Here is a 25,990-nt window from a genome sequence, read left to right as displayed (position 1 = left end):
TTAGATGTTATCATCTCTCGTTCAGTAGACTTCTCATGTTGGTTCTTTTGCATCTGTTCCATATTAAAAACTCACCATCTGCACCTGCTTTCGGACTCCCGGCGTATATGTAACAGATTATCCGTAATCATGTGTCATGACGCTAGCCCTTTCAGTGAATTGCCTAGCAGAGATGTGAACAACCCCGTCCCCTATTGGGAAGGTCAGGTTTACAATTTAACCCCCACATCATAAATTGGGTAAAGAGGCTTTCCCTGGCCATGCAGTGAGTTTCACAGTAGAACTTCTACTACATCACAGAATTTGAGAACTGAACAATATCCATATTTTGGAGAATGTGTAAACGGTCGGTGGAGAATCCAGCTACGACCCGGTCCGTTTTGTTTCATGTTTGTGACCTCATGAAAGACAATACAGCCATATTACCTTAACTCGGTTTATACAGGTGCCTCCATTATGAGGTTTGCATCTAATTATTGTATAAAATGAAACTATAAGTGAAAAGTGATGTTAAACCTTTAATGTGAGAGAATTGTATTCCCTTTAAAGTTTAACTAAGTCATTGGCCCGCCCCCATGAGCACAGACATGATCTGGCGTCATGGAACCACCTTTTCTACTGTTATGAATAAAAACCCCTCCTGAGAAAATCCTCTTCAGACCACGCATGCTGAGGTGGCACAGGTTTGAGTACCAAGACTAAGCAAAGCCACAGCGTGAGCTGTGATTGCGAATAGTTATTGAATTCCTAACCATACCACGTGGAGCATTGGCTACACGGCTGGAAATAGTTCAACTCAGAGACTATCGATCCCCACAGAATAAGAGCAAATCTTGGATACTAGTCTGCAGCTAGAAATTATGTAAACCTGGGACGAGAATACCGACAGCCGCCGAAACATTATTCTATGAGAACATTTCTGAATGGTACTCTGAAGAATCCATTCTAACCACGAAATACTGATCTTCAGGGAAACCGACTCGGATGAACTCTCCAGCAGACGGATCAGATTCCAACAGAGAAGATCACAACACATGGGGCGTAAATATACATTGAATGCAATTATTCCCGAATGAATGAGCATTTAAGCACAAAGGATTAGCATTTCAATTAATATAATTTAACTGTGTAATGATCCCTTTTGTCTTTCCCGCTTCTTTCTCAGTCCACACCCACTTCCCTTTGTCCACCAAGCCGTCATATCGGCTCAGCCCACTAGGGGATCTTCCTTATCATTGTTAGTAACCAATAGCTACTGTTTGTTTAAACATTTCTGTGATTAGTTAGTTAGTAAATAAATGATTAAGCCAATTGGTGAATGGATGATTTATGGTTTAGGCTGGGTTCATGCAGATAACCAAGAATCCTACAATGTTTGAAATGACACTAACGTAAGGTAAAGAATAATTCATTAATAGACTAATTGATCAGAAATATATTCTAATTTACAATTAAAAAGTGACTCCAAAATGACACAAATCATTATTTACCATTCATTTCTATTTGACACAACATAATCCGAAACACAAAAAACTGCATATGCATCCAACAAGTTTGTTGAGTGCCAAGCTTGAAGTAGTCATTGCATGCTAGGAATATGGAACCAAAATAGTAAAATTCTGACTACAGACATGTAGATAGGAATCAACCAGTGCCCGAGCACCTGCCCTTCTAAGAGAAAGTGCCCTCACTGGATTTTTTTAATTTTATTAATTATTTTGAGTGAGTATCCACATGTGATTGGCTCAGTGTTCTGTTACTCATGGGGACACCAAGTCACCGCAAAATATATGGGGAGAGCTCAAAAATTTGAGCCCCTTGGACGCTACCATAGATTTACATTAGAAGTGCCCATCCAAGAAGGCTCAATGTCATTGGCCACAGATAAAATCACATCTACCATAGCATTGATTGGAGTGATCATGTCAACATCTAACTTTCAAAGTCTTAGTTAGCAGTCATCATGAATCAAGTCGATCTACTGGTAAACCCTTTTCTATCCTTGTCATAATGAAGAGAAATTATAGATAACATATTGGTGCTCATTGGCCATAAACATTACCCAACAAGTTGGAAATCTCAAACTCAACAATGAGTGGTTTGGAAGGAATCAGTGGTTTGTAAAGCAATCACTTGCCTTCTATTCAGTGGAGTGGGTGTATGGTCCAAGTCTGGGTTTATGGTCTCTTTTCCAAGCTTAAAAGGTAATAGACATTCACATGTCAGAAAGGGTTGAATATATTGCCCACGCTGCCAATCCAGCATGACTTCTACCACGTTCAAAAGAACTGGAAACTCGGAAATCTCAGACTTCAGTGAGTTCAAGACAATTGGGAACTCAAGTGCTTCACCCTAACAATTTAGTCCCTTCCCCCCTCATAACTTAGCCTACTGTTCTGAATTGTTGGTGCACATGTAGCCTATAGCCTGTTTTAGAGAAATGTAATCATTGAACATTGTAAGAGCTTTCATTGTCTGCTTATATGCCCCTCTTATTTATCCTACGGTTCCGACTTGGTGTACAGGGAGAATACTGTCACCTCTTTCCCCTGTCGCTGTATATTTCAAGTGCTGAACAAAGTTATATTCACTACGTCCGTCCGAGCTTGCTCATTAAATGTCTTAAATCGAAATTACAGATTGCCTCTTATTTGCTTGTACAAACTATGGCATGAGGGACAACATCTCAATTGTCAGTAGAAACCACATTTGTTTAAGCAAGTCAGCAATATCAGCTATGTTTTTTTTAAAGGCAGTAAAATATTCCAGACAAGGCTCCGCTGACAGCCAGGTGAAGCAGTGGTAAGGATTCACTCCACGGTGCTATAATGTAGGCCCTAACAGTTTGTGGGCACCGTTTGTCACCGCTATAGTGAAATTAATGTAAGTGTTCCGTTGTGGCATGCATTAACAAAAAGATTTACATGCCAAAATTGCCACTGGTAAGGGGCACATCAGCATCAGAAAAAAAATATATATAATAATTGGGGGACAGCATAGCTAACTAACTAGCAGATTTACATAATCAACTTCCCGATGTCAATCATGTCTTTAGGAGGCATTGTCATTAGCTTGCTTACAAAGTCTGATGAGCGAGTGTTGCAAAAAATTACAATTAAAAATTTCACTACAGAGGCAGTTGGTATGTTAAGAATTATGGAAGTTTATTTCTGTGTGCTGTTTTTATTTATTGATTTTTTTTTAAATATTTTATTTTATTTTTTTACACCTGCTGCCTCCCCCCCCCGACACACTAAATGAGTTATCCAAATACTTGACACCTTCAAAATGTGGGGATAGTGCTTTCATTTCTAAATGATAAAACAGATAGATATGTATGAAAATACCCTAAAATAAAAATGTGATATTCTGTACTATCGCCACATAAAACAAAATGCTGGAGTAGAGAGCTAAAGTAAACATTTTAGCTTCACTGTCCAAATAAATACTAGAGAGTGTATATTAAGCACTGCAACTTTAGCCATAGCTTTAACCATATAGCTTTAGCTTCACTGTAGCACTATAGCTTTGGACATATAGCTTTAGCCTTGGAAATTAGCAATAACCTATAGCTTTAGCCATATAGCCTTAGCAATAGGCTTTAGTCATACAGCTTCAGCAATGCAAGCTCACACTCTCGGATGGAGAGGTACACTGGCAGACCTGTGGATGGAAAAACTGCGCGCATGCACGTACGTCAGCTACACGTGGGGTAGCACACCCACACAAACAGCACAGGCCACTACACCGTAGTGAAGGCTTGGTACAGTGTGTACCCATCCCTGAGTGGGGTTAAATGGGGCAGGGCAGCCACATTGGCCAGAGGCATTAGTGGCTGACCCAGCGCAGAGGTGTGTGTGAAAGAATAAACATGAGTTAGCACAATTGAATGTGCTCCCCCTCAGGCTACGGCGCATCCCAACTCCCTCGTCCATTCCTCTCCGCCACCCATCCCTCCACCATCCTCTTTCCCCGTTAACAGCCAATCCTCCAGCCCCTCCCATTCTCACACTGACTCACCAATTAATGTGCACAAGCAGATAGCTACTACAGCAATGGAGGATGAATAAACAGCTAAAAATGTGTGCTAGAGTTGTTAAGGTTACTTACGTAGGAAGTGCTTCTCCAGTAAGGCAATCTCTAGATGACCCTTCATCTCATTTAGCCGGTCTGACTCGCTCCTCTGGAAGTCTTGAAATGCTGCAGCCATGGTGAGAGCCCCCGAACCCGCCTGCACAGAGGAGATACGCACGTTCATACAGAAGTAATATCAACGCACACAGACTGGAAGAACTGAAAGGCGGCCTCCATGGCAAGAGCCCCAGAACCGGTCAAAGCAAGAACAACAAAGAGAGGCGAAACTGACATTAATACAGGCATGACAGCAACACACAGGTACACACGCACGCCAAAACATGCATGAGAGCGACTTTCAACAAAACATGCATGAATTAAAAATTGACACACGCATCACACACACACACCATGGCGGAGTAGCTATATCTCCAGTATGATGACTCACAGGCAGTGCGTTTCCCTCCCGTTTGGAAACGCGTTGCAAAGGAGATCCCTACCGACTGTCTGTCCTCTAGTCTAAACACTACACTGATGACTCAACCACTCTCCCTAACTGACTGACTCAGATCTTTAGACCACGTAACCGCATTACTCCATAGATTACCAGACTAATACCAGGTGAGCGAGATGGTGAGAGGGGAAGAGTGGAGGAGCAGATGAAAAGAAGTGTCAAGAGAAAGCAACAGAAATAGGAGTGTTAAAGAAAGCGACAGACTGAAACGAGGGAGGAGAGTGTGGAAGCTACCGTGCTGTGTTGCTATTCTGAGCCACTGCAGGTTTACCAGCCACCAACTGACCAACGCAGGCAGGGTGTCCCTTTAAGAGGCTCCCGCCACAGACAAAGACACACACGGACCAACACATACACTGCAGCAGCTTCTTCTCCCTGCAGCAGTCCTGACTGCAGCGTGTCTTAATCTATTATGCTGCCTGTCAAGTCCACGAGAGACACACACACACACACACCGCATGAGAAAGCGAGAACAAGGGATGAGTAGAGAGAAAGGAATGAAGGAAAGATGCCCTACTTAGGATGCAGCCAGTGATCAACAAGGGATGAAGAATAAAGGCAGTGAGACAAATGAAAGACTAAACAGACAGCCTTCGCTCTGTAGCTCAAATGTCAGAGAGAGATGGCGAGAAGGAGGATCGAGAGGAGATGGGGAGAGGACAACAATAGAGAGGGATGATGAGAGTGAGGAGAGAAAGAGCGAGCTGGAGAGGGGAGGGGCTAGACTGGGTGGGTCTGAAACAGGAAGAGGATTTGGAAGTAAACACCTAAGTCATGTGACCTGGTCCTGAGGGGCAAAGAAGAAGCAGTGCAGAACTAGCACTGAGGAAGGAGCAGTGTGTGTGTATTTGATTAATTCAACCTTTATTCTTATTTACAATGATGGCCTACCAAAAGGCCTCCTGCGGGTGCTGGGATTAAAAATTTAGGACAAAAAACACACAGCATGATAGAGACACCACAACATTATATAGAGACCAAATACAACACAGCATGGTGTGTGTGTGTTTGTTGGGGATCGTTGCAGCAGAGCCCAGGATCTTAAAGAACTAGGACCCTGCATAGAGAGAGAACCTTTGTTGGGCTAACTCTTTGAATTACTGGGAGAGGCATATTACTGGCATCTTCATTTACAAAACCACTGTTCTGTTCTACTCCCCTCAGTTCTATGCTTCTACGATTGCGAAAGTAGTTTTTCAGACAATGACTAGAAAGTCAGCAGCAACCTCACACATACAGGTGGCACAGAGCTGGTCTCATGACTGTTCCTGGGCAGAAAATATATATAATTATTAGGCTTGGGCCACATACCGTTTATCTGGTTATTTTGAAATATCGACAGTATGACTTTCGATACCGGTTTTGTGGGTACCCATAAACCCCCCCCCCTCCTTAGTTATAAGTGCCACTGCTTAAACTTAAATATAACTATAAGAAATCTAAGATTACAAATAATTTCCCTAGCTCAGTGCTCTAGCTATCCTTTCATTTGCTAACTAAATGTTAAGATGAATGTATTTGGTGTAACCAAAAAGCTTCATCTTAACATTTAGTTAGCAAATGAAAGGATAGCTAGAGCACTGAGCTAGGGAAATTATTTGTTAATCCCCTCCTGGATCAAGATCCCTGTAGCCTAAATAGGTGTGTGTACATTTTTTTAAATAAATCATACAAGTATTGTTTTGTACAAAAGATTGTGAAAGACCAGGCGTTCTTAATGTTTTGTACACACTTGGCAATCTCTCGCCCAGCTTCATGAGGAATGCTTTTCCAACAGTCTTGAAGGAGTTCCCACATATGCCAAGCACTTGTTGGCTGCTTTTCCTTCACTCTGTGGTCCAACTCATCCCAAACCATCTCAATTGGGTTGAGGTCTGGTGATTCTGGAGGCTAGGTCATCTGATGCAGCACTCCTTCTCTCGTTCTCGGTCAAATAGCTCTTACAGTCTGGAGGTGTGTTGGGTCATTGTCCTGTTGAAAAACAAATGATAGTCGGACTAAGCACAAACCAGATGGGATGGCGTATCGCTGCAGAATGCTGTGGTAGCCATGCTGGTTAAGTGTGCCTTGAATTCTAAATAAAATCAGTGTCAACAGCAAAACACCCCCGTGCTTCATGGAGGGAACCATCTGTTCACCTACTCTGTTTCACAAAGACACGGCGGTTGGAACCAAAATTCTCAAATTTGGACTCATCAGACCAAAGGACAGATTCCCACCAGTCTAACGGCCATTGCTTGTGTTTCTTGGCCCAAGCAAGTTCTTATTGGAGTCCATTTATAGTGGTTTCTTTGCAGCAATTCGACCATGAAGGCCTGATTCACGCAGGCTCTTCTGAACTCTTCTGAGATGTCTGTTAAGTGTTTGGGCTGCAATCGGAGGTGCAATTAACTCTAATTAACTTATCCTCTGCAGCATTGGTAACTCTGGGTCTTCCATTCCTGTGGCGGTCCTCATGAGAGTTTCATCACAGCGCTTGGTTTTAGCGACTGCACTTGAAGCTTTCCAGATTGACTGACCTTCATGTCTTAAAATGAACAGACTGTCCTTTCTCTTTGCTTATTTGAGCCGTTCTTGCAATAATATGGACTTGGTCTTTTACCAAATAGGGCTATCTTCTGTATACCACCCTTCCAATTAAGTCAGTTAAGAACAAATTCTTATTTACAATGACAGCCTACCGAGGAACAGTGCCTTGTTCAGGGGCAGAACAGATTTTTACCTTGTTGCTGGATCGAATCCCCGAGCTGACCTTTCGGTTACTTGTCCAATGCTCTAACCACTAAGCTAACTGCCACCCCTTTTAACTAGCAATACCTGTTAACTGAAATGCATTCCAGTTGACTACCTCATGAAGCTGGTTGAGAGAATGCTAAGAGTGTGCAAAGCGGTCATGAAGGCAAAGGGTGGCTACTTTAAATCTAAAATATATTTTGATTTGTTTAACCCTTTTTTGGTTGCTACATGATTCCATACGTATTATTTCATAGTTTTGATGTTCACTATTATTCTACAAAGTAGAAAATAGTCAAAATAAAGAAAAATCCTTGAATGAGTAGGTGTCCAAACTTTTGATTGTATCCATCCATCCACACTTATTCTGTTTAATGGCGCCCCTTAAGAAAAGTTTCAGTAATACAGTACAGAAACGGTATGATAAAACTGGATACCGCCCAACCCTAATAATTATATCTGTGGCAGGAAATTAAATCTTCAATCAAACCACAAGCTGGCTACATAAATGGTACATTTGATGTTTGATTAAAGGGGAAAACAATTAGCCATAAATATCCACGATTAAAATCTAGCTGTGCGTTTCAGCCCAACAGGAGAGCGTTTCCTGATCATGACTCATCGGTGCTGTAGCAGGTGTCGTATCATCAGGGGATTGGCATAAAAATGGTTTTGTCCAATTGAAGACCAATAACAGACACCAACAGCACAGAGGCAGACCACTCACAATCAGACCCTGTGGGACATAATCAGAGAGATAACAGAAAGATATCATCCCTATTAGAGCATTCTAGCAAAGATCAATGACCGATCAACCCACCTGGGCTGCTGTGATGGGAGGGAGTGAGGGGAAAAAGGATGGATGTTTTATCGCAGAAAACATTGAGGACACACACACACACATACTTTTTTTCCAGCTCTAGTGCCCAGTTGGATGTGTGCAAAACAGTCTGTTCATATAGGGAGCAATAAGGGCTCCATTAGCAAGCTGTAGGCTGTACATCTCAGGCGTGGCCTGATGAAGAGCAGAGTAGCTGGACTGGACTGCTATACAGTCTGCCAGACAGACTACTAAGGCCTGTTCGCAGTGATATAATTCCTTCCATCTTAGAAGGTTAAGCAAACAGACAGCGCCTTAGCAAAGGTCTGGAGTTTAAAAAGCAAGTCTTACCTCTGTCTGACAGAAAAGACCGGTGTTTCTACTGCTTCTATTCCTCTTGGTTCGGTTACAGGCCATGCAAATGACTTGCAAAACACTCCTGCTGAGATTTGCTCTACTTAGAAGGGGATTAAAATGGGCAAAACCATAACATTACAGAAGCATGGAATAGATTCATGGATTGATCCGAGATCGAGTCATCAGATGTTACAGTATTCATGCTCAATACAACCAATCCGGACAGTTCCATAGTTAAGCTAAATATGGATTAGAATGCATCTGTGACTTGTACCTTTGCAGAAAGACTTAAAAATCAGGAATGAGGACAGTGGATTGACATGTGGATAATCACTTGCACCTACAATCTGTGTGGTATGAGATATTGAATGAGAGCTAGATAGGCCGTTCTAGAACGGCCTGAATATCTCAGCTGAGGAATTGCCTCCCGTCATGTTATTCGTTTTGGCTTATTCTCCCTTAAGCTACAGACCGGCTGAGACATCTTATTGAGCTGAAAATAAACATTTACTCCACTTCTCATCCATCAATAGCGTTCTCCTGTCATCATCTAACCCACAGAGACAAGACAGAAAGGAGAGACAGAAAAATGGAGGAAAACAACTATTTTTGTATCCTCTGATGCCAGAGGCCATCAGGCATAAGGTGATGTAACGCTAACACCACAGTAACCTGAAGCAGCAGCAGTACTCTAGGCAACTGGGAAGCTGGCGTGGCAATGGTTGGTCATCCAGTATCTCTGGCACTGGTCCTAGTGCAGCCTTAATCACAGAGGGAGGACATTTTGAGTGTGCAGTGGCCAGGGGATTAATACTCGTGACCAGGGCCTCTGTGCCAGTTAACCAGTAAGAGTAGGGGTGTGAAACTCATTTCCCCAGGGGCCGCACTCAGTCTTCACCAAGGTCTGCAGGGCCACACTTCATTTATTATACTTCCTTGCCCTCAAAATTAGCAAAAAATATATTTTTCCATCACTTTTGGAACTTTCAATGCTTTCCCAAAATGTAGTTGTCTAGATTTAGTTTTGATGACTGTTAGCAAGCAGCACAAAGTAAACCAACCACAAATGTAGGTCCATTAAGTCTACACAGTTTTGATGTGGTTTTAGTCATTTCAAAGTCAACAGAAGCTTTCCCCCAGAAAAGCCACCCGCGGACCAGATTGAAAGGGCTAGAGGTCCGGGCCACAGGGGAATGGGAGACTCAATAGTCTAGAGTCCTACTCTCCTTGTTTCACCTTCCTAGTCTGTATATGTATCCAAATGCCCCTGTCGGACTCATCTGCTCTGACAGGCGCAATAAGGGGAGGAACAGGAAGAATACAGCGGAGGGTAAAGTATGTGTATACAAAGCCTTCTGAAAGTATTCAGACCCCTTCCCTTTTTCAGTCAATCTACATACAATACCCCATAACAAAACAAAAACTGTTCATTTAAAAAAATATATATAAATTAGCAAACATTTCTGAAATATTACATTTAAAAAGCCACCTGCGTACTTTGTTGAAGCGCCTTTGGCAGTGATTACGGTCTCAAGTCTTCTTGGGTATGAAGCTACAAGCTTGATACACCTATATTTGGGGAGTTTCTCCCATTCTTCTCTGCAGATCCCCTCAAGCTCTGTTAGGTTGGATGGGGAGCGTTGCAAAGGGTCGGAAACGTTCAGGTTAAATTTCCAGAATTTTCCCAGAAATTTTCCATGGGAAGTTAAGCCTGGGAATTTTGCTTAAATTCATCAAAAAAAGTTAGCTTATAACAGTGAACATTTTTTGCTTATAACAGTGAACCTTTGAGAATCACATGTACATGTGATTCTCAAGATCTTGCATAGTAATGAGATGCTATTGAGCCCAGACTACTACACTGTCTGAGCCAAGGACTACATGCTTTCTGGTAAGTTTTGATTACAATACTGGGTGGGGTGAATATATTTGATTACATACAGTGGGGAGAACAAGTATTTGATAACCTGCAAAATCGGCAGTGTTTCCTACTTACAAAGCATGTAGAGGTCAGTAATTTTTATCATAGGTACACTTCAACTGTGAGAGACAGAATCTAAAACAAAAATCCAGAAAATCACATTGTATGATTAAGTAATTCATTTGCATTTTATTGCATGACATAAGTATTTGATACATCAGAAAAGCAGAGCTTAATAATTGGTACAGAAACATTTGTTTGCAATTACAGAGATCATACGTTTCCTGTAGTTCTTGACCAGGTTTGCACACAATTGCAGCAGGGATTTTGGCCCACTCCTCCATACAGACCTTCTCCAGATCCTTCAGGTTTCGGGGCTGTCGCTGGGCAATACAGACTTTCAGCTCCCTCCAAATATTTTCTATTGGTTTCAGGCCACTCCAGGACCTTGAGATGCTTCTTACGGAGTCACTCCTTAGTTGCCCTGGCTGTGTGTTTCGGTTCGTTGACATGCTGGAAGACCCAGCCACGACCCATCTTCAATGCTCTTACTGAGGGAAGGAGGTTGTTTGCCAAGATCTCGCGATACATGGCCCCATCCATCCTCCCCTCAATACGGTGCAGTCGTCCTGTCCCCTTTGTAGAAAAGCATCCCCAAAGAATGTTTCCACCTCCATGCTTCACGGTTGGGATGGTGTTCTTGTGGTTGTACTCATCCTTCTTCTTCCTCCAAACACGGCGAGTGGAGTTTAGACCAAAAAGCTATATTTTTGTCTCATCAGACCACATGACCTTCCTCCTCTGGATCATCCAGATGGTCATTGGTAAACTTCAGATGGGCCTGGACATGCGCTGGCTTGGGCAGGGGGACCTTGCGTGCGCTGCAGGATTTAATCCATGACGCCGTAGTGTGTTACTAATGGTTTTCTTTGAGACTGTGGTCCCAGCTCTCTTCAGGTCATTGACCAGGTCCTGCCGTGTACTTCTGGGCTGATCCCTCACCTTCCTCATGATCATTGATTCCCCACGAGGTGAGATCTTGCATGGAGCCCCAGACCGAGGGTGATTGACCGTCATCTTGAACTTCTTCCATTTTCGAATAATTGTGCAAACAGTTGTTGCCTTCTCACCAAGCTGCTTGCCTATTGTCCTGTAGCCCATCCCAGCCTTGTAAGGACATCAGGGATAAAATTGTAGACCTGCACACAGCTCTCTGGTCTTGGCCACTGTGGAGAGGTTGGAGTCTGTTTGAGTGTGTGGACAGGTGTCTTTTATACAGGTAACGAGTTTAAACAGGTGCATTTAATACAGGTAATGAGTGGGGAACAGGAGGGCTTCTTAAAGAAAAACTAACAGGTCTGTGAGAGCCGGAATTCTTACTGGTTGGTAGGTGATCAAATACTTATGTGATGCAATAAAATGCTAATTAATTACTTAAAAATCATACAATGTGATTTTCTGGATTTTTGTTTTAGATTCAGTCTCTCACAGTTGAAGTGTACCTATGATACAAATTACAGACCTCTACATGCTTTGTAAGTGGGAAAACCTGCAAAATCGGCAGTGTATCAAATACTTCTTCTCCCCACTGTACATGATTTTTTGTTAACTAGTAAATAGTAGCCTACAGCAAGTGTTACATGCCATGCCCTTCTCCCCCGATTGCTCAGTTTGGACAGGCTGCCGGCTCTAGGAAGAGTCTTGGTGGTTTCAAACTCCTTCCATTTAATGGAGGCCACTGTGATCTTGGGGAAGTTCAACGTTGCAGACATTTTTTTGGTACCCTTCCCCAGATCTGTGCCGACACAATCCTGTCTCGGAGCTCTACGGACAATTCCTTCGACCTCATGGCTTGGTTTTTGCTGACATGCACTGTCAACTTTGGGACCTAATATAGACAGGTGTGTGCGCCTTACCAAATCATGTGCGATCATTTGAATGCACCAGAGCTCAATTTCAAGTCTCATAGCTATGGGTCTGAATACTTAGGTAAATAAGGTATCTTATTTTTCTACATTTGAAAAACATTTTCCGCTTTGTCATTATGGAGTATTGTGTGTTGATTGCTGAGGATTTGTATTTATTTAATCCATTTTAGAATTAGGCTGTAAAGTACTAAAATGTGGAAAAAGTCAAGGGGACTGTGTACGCAACGACTGACTGTCTTTTCCTGAGGCCTCCTCCAGTCAGTGGCATAGAAACACACAGGGCGGGCAGCTTGCGACATCCACACACACAAAATGTACACACACACACTCAAAATGTGTACACTAAAGTCCTAACTCTGCAAAGGCCTCAGTTTATATTAGAAAATCAGCAGATGAGCACAGGAAACTGACCTCTGAGGAAATTAGACAATCAAGTGACCAATCTATTGTTTCAATATGGGGGAAAACACTGACTGGCTGATGGTACATGAAGCATGAAAAAGTCAAGATGACAGTGCAGTTTAAAATATCCCGTTGAGAAAGTCCAAACACTGAGATCATCAGCAGTAATGATATATTAAATTGGCAAGCAGGGGACGATAAATTCAGAGTAACCATGGTGGCTGAAAGCCTATAAGAGGTCGTGTGTGTGTGTACTCTGTATCCCTCCCTCCATCCAACCCTCCCTCTGAGGAATGAGTAGAGTAAACAGGAAGAATGCCTATCAAACCACCCTGTGCTTCCTTTTCTCTTTCCCTCCCACTCTTGCTGAAGTACGTTCTCCATTAAGTCTCCCTGAGGGATAAGTAATCAACTTCACTGGAACCTGTCTCTCACACACACACACACACACGTCTGTAGCAACATTAAAACAGTCTCTTTGCTTTCCCCAGGAGGTGCTGGAGATGTTAAGCTAAGATCAAACTTCGGTCTGCAAAGTAGGCTAGATGTAGGCTAGATAAAACACGTCTGCCAGTAGGAGCTTTTCGGGGAAACATCAAACGGAGGACAAGCGGAACATTTCAGTGGGAAAAAAAATAGAAAATGTTCTGTAGGCTACAGTCAGATGGAATGATTTTGTGCCCGATTTACACTACCGTTCAAAAGTTTGGGGTGACTTAGAAATGTCCTTTGTTTTTTAAAGAAAAGCTATTTTTTAATTCATTAAAAATAACATAAAATTGATCAGAAATACAGTGTAGACATTGTTAATGTTGTAAATGACTATTGTAGCTGGAAACGGCAAATATTTTGATGGAATATCTACATAGGCGTAGAGGCCCATTATCAGCAACCATCACTCCTGTGTTCCAATGGCACGTTGTGTTAGCTAATCCAAGTTTATCATTTTAAAAAGGCTAATTGATAATTAGAAAACCCTTTTGCAATTATGTTAGCACAGCTGAAAACTGTTGTACTGCTTAACCTCTTAGAGCTCTAGGGGCGCTATTTCATTTTTGGATAAAAAACGTTCCCGTTTTAAGCGCGATATTTTGTCACGAAAAGATGCTCGACTATGCATATTCTTGACAGTTTTGGAAAGAAAACACTCTGAAGTTTCAGAATCTGCAAAGATTTTGTCTGTAAGTGCCCCAGAACTCATTCTACAGGCGAAACCAAGATGATGCATCACCCAGGAATTAGCAGAATTTCTGAAGCTCTGTTTTCCATTCTCTCCTTATATGGCTGTGATTGCGCAAGGAATGAGCCTACACTTTCTGTCGTTCGCCCAAGGTCTTAGCAGCATTGTGACGTATTTGTAGGCATATCATTGGAAGATTGGCCATAAGAGACTACATTTTCCAGAGGTCCGCCCGGTGTCCTTTGTCTAAATTTGTGCGTAATCTTCAGGTGCGGTCATTTTCTCCTGGGATTCAGGAGAGAAAGCATGTGTCCAAGAACGATGTATCAATGAAGAGATATGTGAAAAACACCTTGAGGATTGATTCTAAACAACGTTTGCCATGTTTTCAGTCGATATTATGGAGTTAATTTGGAAAAAAGTTTGCGTTTTGAGGACTGAATTTATGGATTTTTTTTGGTAGCCAAATGTGATGTATAAAACGGAGCTATTTCTAATACACAAGGAATCTTTTTGGAAAAACTGAGCATCTGCTATCTAACTGAGAGTATCCTCATTGAAAACATCAGAAGTTCTTCAAAGGTAAATGATTTTATTTGAAGGCTTTTATGTTTTTGTTAATGTTGCGTGCTGGATGCTAACGCTAATGCTAACGCGAAATGCTAACGCGAAATGCTAACTCTAGCTAGCTACTTTTACACAAATGATTGTTTTCCTATGGTTGAGAAGCATATTTTGAAAATCTGAGATGACAGTGTTGTTTACAAAAGGCTAAGCTTGAGAGATGGCATATTTATTTCATTTCATTTGCGATTTTCATAAATAGTTAACGTTGTGTTATGCTAATGAGCTTGCTGATAGATTTACACAATCCTGGATACAGGGGTTTTTTCATAGCTAAACGTGACGCAGAAAACGGAGCGATTTGTCCTAAACAAATAATCTTTCAGGAAAAACTGAACATTTGCTATCTGAGAGTCTCCTCATTGAAAACATCTGAAGTTCTTCAAAGGTAAATGATTTTTTTGAATGCTTTTCTGTTTTTTTGTGTAAATGTTGCCAGCTGAATGCTAATGCTAAATGCTACGTTAGCCATCAATACTGTTACACAAATGCTTGTTTTGCAATGGTTGAGAAGCATATTTTGAAAATCTGAGATGACAGTGTTGTTAACAAAAGGCTAAGCTTGAGAGCTAGCATATTTATTTCATTTCATTTGCGATTTTCATGAATAGTTAACGTTGCGTTATGGTAATGAGCTTGAGTCTGTATTCACGAACCCGGATCCGGGATGGGGAGATCAGAAAGGTTAAAGAAGCAATAAAAAAATAAAAAAAACGGGCCTTCTTTAGACTAGTTGAGTATCTGGAGCATCAGCATTAGTGGGTTCGATTACAGGCTCAAAATGGCCAGAAACAAAGGCCTTTCTTCTGAAAAACATCAGTCTATTCTTGTTCTGAGAAATTAAGGCTATTCCATACGAGAAATTGCGAAGAAACTGAAGATCTTGTACAACGCTGTGTACGACTCCCTTCACAGAACAGTGCAAACTGGCTATAACCAGAATAGAAAAAGGAGTGGGAGGCCCCGGTGCACAACTGAGCAAGAGAACAAGTACATGAGTGTCTAGTTTGAGAAACAGACGCCTCACACGTCCTCAACTGGCAGCTTCATTAAATAGTACCCGCAAAACACCAGTCTCAACGTCAGCAGTGAAGAGGCGACCCCGGGATGCTGGGCTTCTAGGCAGAGTTCCTGTCCAGTGTGTGTACTTTAGCCCATCTTAATCCTTTTCTTTTTATTGGCCCGTCAGATGTGGCTCTTTAAACTCTTAAAACAGGTTTAGACATTTTTGAAAGTCTATTAAAAAAAAAATAGAAACACACTACCAGTCAGAATTTTTTGAAAACCCTTTATTTTTACTATTTTCTACATTGTAGAATAGTAGGGAAGACATCAAAACTATGAAATACCACACATGGAAACATGTAGTAACCAAAAAAAAGTGTTTAAAATCAAAATATATCTTATATTTGAGATGCTTCAAAAGCCACCCTTTGCCTTGATAACAGCTTTGCACCCTCTTGGCATTCTCTCAACCAGCTTCATGAGGTAGTCACCTGGAATGAATTTCCATTAATAGGTGTGCCTTCTTAAAAGTTAATTTGTGGAAAAAAAATTTCTTAATGCATTTATGCCAATCAGTTGTGTTGTGACAAGTTAGGGTGGTATACAGAAGATAGCCCTATTTGGTAAAAAAAAACAAGTCCATATTATGGCAAGAATAGATCAAATAAGCAAAGAGAAAAGACAGTCCATCATTACTTTAAGACATGAAGTTCAGTCAAACTGGAAAATGTCAAGAACTTTGAAAGGTTCTTCAAGTGCAGTCGCAAAAACCATCAAGCACTATGACAAAACTGGCTCTCATGAGGACCGCCACAGAAAAAAGACCCAGAGTTACCTTTGCTGCAGAGGTTAAGTTAGAGTTGCCAGCCTCAGAAATTGCAGCCCAAATAAATGCTGCAGAGTTCAAGTAACAGACATCTCAACATCCACTGTTCAGAGGAGACTGCGAGTCAGGCCTTCATGGTTGATTGCTGCAAAGAAACCACTACTAAACAGACACCAATAAGACAAAAACTTGCTTGAGCCAAGAAACACGAGCAATGGACATTAGACTGGTGGAAATTTGTCCAAATTGGAGATTTTTGATTCCAACCGCAGTGTCTTTGTGAAACGCTGTGTGGGTGAACGGATGATCTCCACATGTATATTTCCCACCGTAAAGCATGGAGCAGGTGGTGTTATGGTGTGGGGGTTCTTTGCTGGTGACACGGTCTTGAATTTATTTAGAATTCAAGGCACACCAGCATGGCTATCACAGAATTCTGCAGCAATTCTCCATCCAATGGATTGTGCTTATTGGGACTATCATTTGTTTTTCAACAGGACAATGACCCAACACACCTGCAGGCTGTGTAAGGGCTATTTGACCAAGAAGGAGAGTGATTGAGCGCTGCATCAGATGACCTGGCCTCCACAATCACGCGACCTCAACCCAATTGAGAGGAGTTGGACTGCAGAGTGAAGGAAAAGAAGCCAACAAGTGCTCAGCATATGTGGGAACTCCTTCAAGAGTGTTGGATAAGCATTCCAGGTGAATCTGGTTGAGAGAATGCCAACAGTGTGCAAAGCTGTCATCAAGGCAAAGGGTGGCTATTTAAACAAATCAAAATATATTTGAGATCCTTCAACACTTTTGGTTACTACATGAATCCATAAGTGTTATTTCATAGTTTTGAGGTCCTCACTTTTATTCTACAATGTAGAAAATAGAAATAAAACTCTTGAATAAGTCGGTGTTCTAAAAATTGATCGTTAGTGTACCTTATTTACATAAGTATTTAGACCATTTGGTATGAGACTCAAAATTGAGCTCAATTGCATCCTGTTCCCATTGATCATCCTTGAGATGTTTCTACAACTTGATTAGAGTCCACCTGTGGTAAATTCAACTGATTGGACATGATTTGGAAAGGCACACACACCTGTTTAAACACCCCAGTTGACAGTGAATGTCAGAGCAAAAACCAAGCCATGAGGTCGAAGCAATTGTTCGTAGAGCTCCAAGACATGATTGTGTCGAGGCACAGATGTGGGGAAGGGTACCAAAACATTTCTGCAGCATTGAAAGTCCAAGAACACAGTGGCCTCCATCATTCTTAAATTGAAGAAGTGTAACCCCAAAGACTCTTTCCTAGATCTGGCCGCCGGGCCAAACTGAGAAATCGGGGGAGAAGGCCCTTGGTCAGGGAGGAGACCAAGAACCCGATGGTCACTTTGACAGAGCTCCTCTGTTGAGATGGGGAGAACCTTCCAGAAGGACAACCATCTCTGCAGTACTACACCAATCAGGCCTTTATGGTAGAGTGGCCAGATTGAAGCCACTCCTCAGTAAAAAGGCACAAGAGAAACAAGATTCTCTGGTCTGATGAAACCAAGATTGAACTCTTTGGCCTGAATGCCAAGTGTCACGTTTGGAGGAAACCTGGAACCATCCCTACAGTGAAGCATGGTGGTGGCAGCTTCATGATGTGGGGATGTTTTTCAGCAGCAGGAACTGGGAGACTAATCAGGATCGAGGGAAAGCTGAACGGAGCAAAGTACAGAGAGATCCTTGATGAAAAGCACTCTGGAGCAGGTTAGGACCTCAGACTGGGGTGAAAGTTCATCTTCCAACAGGACAACGACTCTAAGCCAAGACAACACAGGCATGGTTTCGGGACAAGTCTCTGAATGTCCTTGAGTGTCCCAGCCAGAGCCCAGACTTGAACCCGATCTACATCTCTGGAGAGTCCTGAAAATAGCTGTGCAGCGACACTCCACATCCAATATGACAGGGCCTGAGAGGATCTGCAGAGAGGAATGGAAGAAATTCCCCAAATACAGGTGTGCCATGCTTGTAACATCATACACAAGAAGACTAGAGGCTGTAATCTCTGCCAAAGATGCTTCAACAAAGCACTGATTAAAGGGGTTGAATATTAAGTGGTTGCTCCACTAAAAGTTATGTGATTATGCTGCGGTACTGAGAGGTAATTTGTGGTTCAGTACAGTACCCTGTGTCACCACTTCATTGCTCCAGACCACCACAAGGGTGAGCTAGAGCACCGATTATGCTTTTGGGACCTACTGAGTCTAACTGACAATGAACATGCAACATAAACCTAAATAGAAACTGAGTTGTGCACACCTTCAGTAATATTTACTAAAACTGTTGTTACACTAAGGTTTAAATTATTTTACTCTTACTGTAGTAGTGTAGCGCACTCCCGAATGGTCACGTTGTACAGCAACTGAGTGGCACAACGGTCTAAGACACTGTATAGCAGTGCCAGCTGTGTTACAGATGCTGGTTGAATACCCATGCCGGCCTCTACTGGGAGGCCCATGAGATGACAGAAATAAATAACAAAACTGGCTTTATTTACAAATTAGTAACAATGTCTCACTCCATGTTCAAGAATGGCCTTTTTCCTCAGGCATTTTACTTTATTTGAATTTTTTTTAAAATAATAATCACTTTGTTTAATTTACAATGATATAAAAAGCCCTCTGGATATTCTCAGATATTATTAACCCTATTAGCAGGACAATATATATTGGTCATGGCTCCCGAGTGGCGCACAATGGGATTTCCTTGCAGTTCTACAGGTGTATCCACTGAAAGCGCGCGAGGTTCAAGGCACGAGGGCAGGGGGCACGGGATGGGCCGCAGAGCTGCGCACAGAAGGGGCATTGCACTAATGATGGCCCCAACTAGGGAAACGTTCCCGCTGTTCTTAGTGCCAGTCTGCACGTTCAAACTAAGACAACATAACTAATAATGGCATTTTTATGCTTTCGTTGATAAACTTTCAAAATGCCAATGTTTACTTAGTTAAGGATCCATAGCTAATTACTATGGGAATAAATATCACTGAATTACAGAAATATTGGAACAAAGTTTTCTAATGAAGGTAAACAAATTGTTGCTTACTGGAAAATACTATTTCCAACACACATGGTCATGTTGTACAGCGCCATTATGGCTATTAGCAGGTAGCTGGACAATAGACTTGCCTAGGAGGGGGGTGGCGGGAGAATTATATTGTCAAATTAGTTAGGTTGGCTGTATCATAACCGGCCCATGATTGGTTGCAATTTCAGTTTAATCCACCAGAAAAGACTAAACAAATAATACATCAAAAGGTATTATGTATCACATCCGACTTCCGAGTCCAATAGGACGGTGCACAATTGGTCCAGTGTTTCTCTCCTCTTAAAACAGAAATGTTTTGGTCAATACTAATATTATTTTGGTCTATATTCACTTTACAATCACTGACTTTCGATTATTTATTTATTTAATAAATAACCTCAAATATTTTTAGATATCAAGTTGATGGCACAGTCATGTAGCAGCACCTACATAAAGCTGAGTGACTAACTCATTCATGGCTTTGGATCAAAATAAATAAGTACCAACATTCTTTCTGATAGTCTTTAATAAAGAAATGCTTTGGTTATCCTGACCTGGACACCATGTACAGTATTATAATAGCCCGTTATGGTCTATTAGCAGGATAATATACCTTTACCAACACCTCTCTGTATTTTGATACTTTGTGGATGGGGCCTCCCCAGTGACGCAGCGGTCTAAGTCACCACATCGCAATGTAAAATGAGTTGCTACAGATACCCGTGCCGGCCGCCACCGGGAGCCCCATGAGGCGGCTTTTGGTTTTAATTTAGAATCATCCAATCCTCTATGTAATTATTGGCAGAGAGTCGCGTCATATTTTTCGATATACTGTAGGCGACATGTCTCATGTCGCCTACTGGTGTTGAGTAATGTGCTGTTAAAAAAGAGCATATTGAAGTTAGAAGCAATAGGATTTGAAGCAGTAGCCTACAACTATTTTAGCACCGTTTCGCGTTCCTGTGAGACAATCATGGGGACTAGCATTAATGGTACCAGTGGTTGCCACTTAAATAACGTGCCATAGAATTCTGCGGCACCACGCAAGCTGTGCTGCAATATGCTGCAACTTTTAAAGGACGAACCACTATGTAAATGTCATATTTAATTTTTTTTAAATTAGCAAACATTACTACAAACCTGTTTATGCTTTGTCATTGAGGATTTGTGTGTTGATTGAGGGAATAAACAGTTCAATCAATTTTAGAACAAGGCTGTAACAAAATGTGGAAGAAGTCAAGGGGTCTGAATACTTTTCAAATGCACTGTAGTCTGTGTCCAGATTTCAGTTTACATTTAACCCATCTGAACAGTAGGCTACCGTTCCTTTGACGTGCCATAGGCCTATTTGAAGTCCTTTTGTATAGCGCCTCACAGATCATCACACAACATCCACTATTACCACGTCATCAAATGTTTTACCAAACATTACATTTCTGGCCCTCACTTCTTTATTTTTAACTCTCCATTTTGCAGCTTTTCTCTTGAATAATGTTTTTTTTTTTTAAACAGACATTGTTCTTTTTGCCTCAGTGGATTGAAGATAATTTTTTCTGACCATTCCCAAGAGCTTGGCAATTGGTGTGTAGGCTGTCACGCGTAAAGCCTAAGATTTAGGGCCTACACACTAATTCCATAGCGTAAACATTATATAGAAAAAAAAACTCAAATGTAGCCTATAGATCTAAATTGCTCAAGAATTATACCATTTATTTTGTATGGTTTTCTGTTGATGCAACCTGACTGCCACCCACCCGCCCTTCATCCACACAATATTTCAAGACCTGTTAGGAAACACTGACGTAGAGTTTTTCCAGACCACCTGATACGGCCTATAACTATGACCCAGAGTTTTTCCTGGTCGGGTCCCGTTGAAAGGAAAAACTGCTGTCCCTGCTCATGGTCTCTCATTTGAGTCAAAGAACACAGCTAAGTAGAATGAATACTTACAGGGTCTCCTAATTCCTCCGTGTCTTGTGTCTTGAGTGAAGGCTTCGTCCTCAGCAGGATGTCATCGCTACATTCATTGTCGGATCCATTGGGGGACTCTGCTAGATCCAGGAAGTCGTCTCGCTTCTGACCTCTGAACCTGATTTTGTCCAGCCGCTTTAGCATGTTCAACACCCCTCTCGTCGGCGGCTTTACCTTAGCATGGTGTACAGCATTTCTGAAAAGACAAAACAGAGAAGGGTCAAAGGTTCCCCTTTGAAACACAGTGAAAATGAAAGGGACAAATTTATTTGCATTAGAAGTTGCTTTTGTAAATAAGTACCTAAACACTACAGAACACAGATGCACAAGTTAAGACAATTGTTGAGTGTGGCCAATACAAGCCTTTTTTTAAATAAGATGCATAAATAGACACCATACAGACAAACTAAAATATAGGCCAGCTAGGAGCCACAGTATCCTAATAATGTAGCAGATCACTCCATTTAAGATGTCATCTCTGCCCCAGTATCCAGTTAAAGACTATCACCTTTCATAATTGTGTTTGTCATCTCTGTCTATGACTCAGACAGCCTAATGACAGAGACTGTGTCCCAAATGGTGCCCTATTCCCTATATAGTGCACTTTTGACCAGAGCTCTATAGGTCCTGGTCAAAAGTAGTGAGCTATGAAGGGAATAGGGTGCCATTTGGAACATATAGATCTAGCGGTAGATCCATCGAAGGCTCAGTGTTTGAGTCATCCGCCATCATCCAGGGCCTCTTACTGCTTAGGAAATTATCACAACGAGGTGTGGAGCGAGATGGAGACAAGAGGCGATCACCCTCTCACTTCAAACACTGTCACCAAAAATATATATGACTTAACGACTTGATTCATGTGAATCCTTTTGACCTAGATCTACACTCCCCTGCGTATTTATTTAGGCATTGAAGCTAAAACATTTAATTTGGCTCTATAGCCTACTCCAGTATTTTGAATTTGAGATCAAATGTTTTATGAGGCAACAGCACAGAATGTCACATTTTATTTGAGGGTATTTTCATACATAGCTGTTCTACCATTTAGAAATAAAAGTACTTTATGCATCTAGTCCCCCCATTTGAAAGGGCCATAATATCAAAACATGCTAATCGCTCACCATTACCAATAACAGGAGAAGTTAGCATTTTAATGCCTCCAACTTTCTCACTCTGTATCTAATCCCCCCCATTTTGAAGGTATCATACATATTTGGTGGACTACATTTTGTCAAAAGTTTAGAATCTTGTCCCATATTCCTAGCTAATGATGCTCAAGGTAGAAGTTACCCCTAACCACAGATCTAGAATCAGATTACCCCTGCCCCAATCCTAACCATGACCATTTAGGAGGTTGATTAACCTCTGACATTAGATCAGTCCTTAGGTAACATTCTCTATGTTAATGCACCCATAGCCCAGAGCTCACCACCATCAGCTTAGCTTAGTGAAGCATCTAGACAGTTGCAGGAGCAAGGTGAGGTGAGAGGGTACCATAGGGTAAAGCTGTAATGTTGTTCAGAGAAGAGTGAGTTTTTCTCAATGGGATATACCTAGAGAGCTCTTAAGTACTGCTTAATCATACTCACAGTCACACATATACAAGGTTAGACTACACAGACTCAAGACACTCACCCAAACCTCAAATATTCAGGCGAATTGACACTGTACTCTTGACACAGTAGACTGCACATCAGTCTATACGCCTATGAGAGCCATTGCAATGGCAGCCATGAGTGCTGTCGTGTCTCACTTCAATGAGATTACCACCTCTGATGTGAATCTTCTGAATAAAAGAGAAGGGGCCACAGAGACTTGACTATGCTCCCCTCAGTGCCTAGTGTGTGTTTGATTGAGCACTTTGAGATTAAGAAAACCGCATTCTAGGAACTGGATAGTCAATGGCATCGTTTAGTAGTGATGGAAGGCCCCACACTTGCATAGAAAATAGGACATTGTTGAATTAAACAAAGACATTAATCAGACATTGTTAGGTTTAGGGTGAGAGATAAATGAACAGATCTTTCTGAGCATAATACAAACTAAAAACTCCCACCCGGAACCCCCTCCTGAGACCCCCATTGGCAAGTGCTTTACACCTCTCACACCCACCTGTAGGCATCACATTTATTTTAGGCACAGTCACCTCACAGGTTTTGTTTCACATGAAATACACCAAACCCCCTGTCAATGTCATTCCTGGTTACAGACCCATTGAACCTGTAGTCGACATGCGATTGTTCATTCAGAGACTGAATTCTGAATGAATGTCAACGTTAGGCTAAATGTTTTAGTGTTTGGTCATTTTTATTAAAAATTCAGTTAAATAGGAACAAAAACAACCTGATTTCAACAACTATTATTATTTAGAAAATATGAAATAATATTGATATATTTTATCTGAGGACACCAGAAAGCTATTGGACTTTTGTCTGAATGGCCAAATCTGATATTTTTTTTACCCTTGTGGTTTTTAGACTGTTATTTGGCATTTCTTGTTGCTTACTACCTACTATCACAGTGACAATAACATGTGGTAGCCAATTAGCTTGTTAATGGTTTCCAAACAAATTAATGAATGTGATAACAAGCTAGATAGCTGTATAGTTTTCTAACTAAGTTGACTGCCTCGACTAGCCAAAATTGACAATTGACTTGTTTTGAAAGTTGGATGATCTTATCCTTTGAGGCTTTAAACGCGTTCTTACTGGGAAATATCCATGGCAGGCATTGTTGTCACCTTAGCGCACCACAGAACTTCTGAACATTAACACGCATCGCTTGGAAGGACCTTATCTTTCATATCAGGAAAAAAAAAAGATTTAAAGAAACAATGTTAAATTGAGACACACCTTTTTTTAATAGGGTTGGGGTTAGTGTTCCCACATGGCCATATCTCCATGTTAGTGTGTGCTTACAGAAGACATGGACCACCTGTGCTAAGTAGCTATCTAGCATGCCCCCGAACACCTGTGTGTAACAGAAGGCCGCCAGAAACATGTCTGCAACTGGGATAAATCAAAGCCTTGTACATAATGAAGGCCTTAATGCCCATTTCAGTTTTGTTTTTCAAATCAGTTTTGTAACACTGACTGTCCATAGACAAGTGACCTAATTGGATTTGTGTGTGTTCAGACAGCAGTCATTTGCTGACATGGTTGTCATAATAATGACACGCGTGTGTACAGTGGTGTAGGCTGATTGGTGTTGGTGCTCAGGCTTCCGATCACTCAGAAAGAGCTTCGGGGTTCTTTTAACAAACCTTCCCCTTACAGAAGACGCCTTCGTCCAATTACTTGTGTGACGTAATGGAACAGAGTTATGATCAAAGGCTAAAGGCACTGTGAGCGGTCATAGCTTCGCAGCAAACACAAATAAAACGGCTTATAAAATGAGCCTAACACAGGGTGATAATTTACGGGGTACGAAGGACCAAGAACGTATGGCTTCACTGTACCCGCGACGATTTGTAACAATCCGCGTGAGCAACAGTAGGTGTTGGCCCGTGGTGACAACGTGACAAGTCCGTTATGTTCGTCTTCGCTTCATTATTGAAACTATGGCGATGCAACATTTCATTTGTAATACTTTAATTTACTTGTAGTTCCCATTTCTCAATTAAAATTGTAATCTTCGTAGATGACAGACTATGCACAGTAGCCCTTGCGCTCTATTAAATACATTAATTACCCAACTAAAAGCCAGACGTTTACATAAACATCACACGCAAAGACTTGAGCTAGGCTACTTTACATGATATTATTTATATAAAAAAAATACGTTTTTTCTTACCCAGCCCGTAAATCGTAGCAAAGTTTCATTAACACAGAGAATTGCCTTTGAATGTATCCAGTAGCGTCCACCTGCTCAGATCCGCCAAGCCACAAGCTGTTCATTGAGCCTCAGCCCCGCCATCGCAATCCGCTCTTTTGTAAACCAAAGAAACGAGTTTACATCCCGCTGCAGCCTTGATTAGTTTTGCAGGAATGCCAGTTCCCCCCCGATAGATAATAGTATAGGCGATCTCCGTCAGTACCGTTTGAAACCAGTCACTCTCTCTCTCTTAATTCCATAGCTCTCGCAAGCCAGATCAGGGAATTCCGTCAATGTCAGCAGACTTCCTTTCTTAAAGGGGCCGTTTATGGAGTTTCAAAGTTATCAACAAGCCTTCCCTTTCTGTTATTGTACCGCCCACTCTGTATTCGTCTGCCTTCATAATGCCCATCAGCATCCTCTGTTGGATGACAATATTATAACAATGCAGGCCTACCAACAGTATTGCATGTACACAGTTGATTTCATATATTATTCGACAGTTCTTTCATGTAATACAGGTGATAAATAAATAATACATTTAATGAATTGACATTTGCACGTATAAACATTTATATATAAAACAGCAATGAAACAATGTTTTAATAAAATCACCAAACAGTTGCCAAGTGTTTTTGAAATGCAAACCTTTGCATGTTTCCACTCAGATTAGCAAGGTAAACATCTAAACTTCCATCATCTACAGAAATGAGCTCCAAAACAATGTACAGTCATGGCCAAAGGTTTTGAGAA

The 25,990-nt window shown here is 41.5% G+C and overlaps 1 protein-coding gene across 4 annotated transcripts in view; it reads right to left on the bottom strand.

The window, feature by feature from the left end:
- The window catches only part of LOC110500282 (GRAM domain-containing protein 4), a 74,488-nt gene extending 48,866 nt beyond the window's left edge, over positions 1–25,622 (bottom strand). For 2 of the 4 annotated variants that reach the window (XM_021577574.3, XM_021577575.3), the window contains exons 1-3: positions 25,217–25,622; positions 21,404–21,620; positions 4,111–4,231 (exon numbers count right to left, since the gene is read on the bottom strand). In XM_021577574.3, coding sequence (XP_021433249.2) covers positions 4,111–4,231; positions 21,404–21,620; positions 25,217–25,320 — 442 coding nt within the window. In that variant the 5' untranslated portion in view covers positions 25,321–25,622. Of the gene's footprint in view, positions 1–4,110; positions 4,232–4,522; positions 5,295–21,403; positions 21,621–25,216 lie in introns of those variants that run through there. The other 2 variants (XM_090214317.1, XM_021577577.3) reach the window with 2 other exon arrangements.
- Positions 25,623–25,990: the final 368 nt, after the last annotated feature.

This window comes from Oncorhynchus mykiss, chromosome 21 (assembly GCF_057628025.1).
Source record: "Oncorhynchus mykiss isolate SJ-2025 chromosome 21, ASM5762802v1, whole genome shotgun sequence".
Lineage (NCBI taxonomy): Eukaryota > Metazoa > Chordata > Actinopteri > Salmoniformes > Salmonidae > Oncorhynchus > Oncorhynchus mykiss.
The sequence above is the reverse complement of the archived record's forward strand: the minus strand, read 5'-3'. Positions and strand labels throughout refer to the sequence as shown.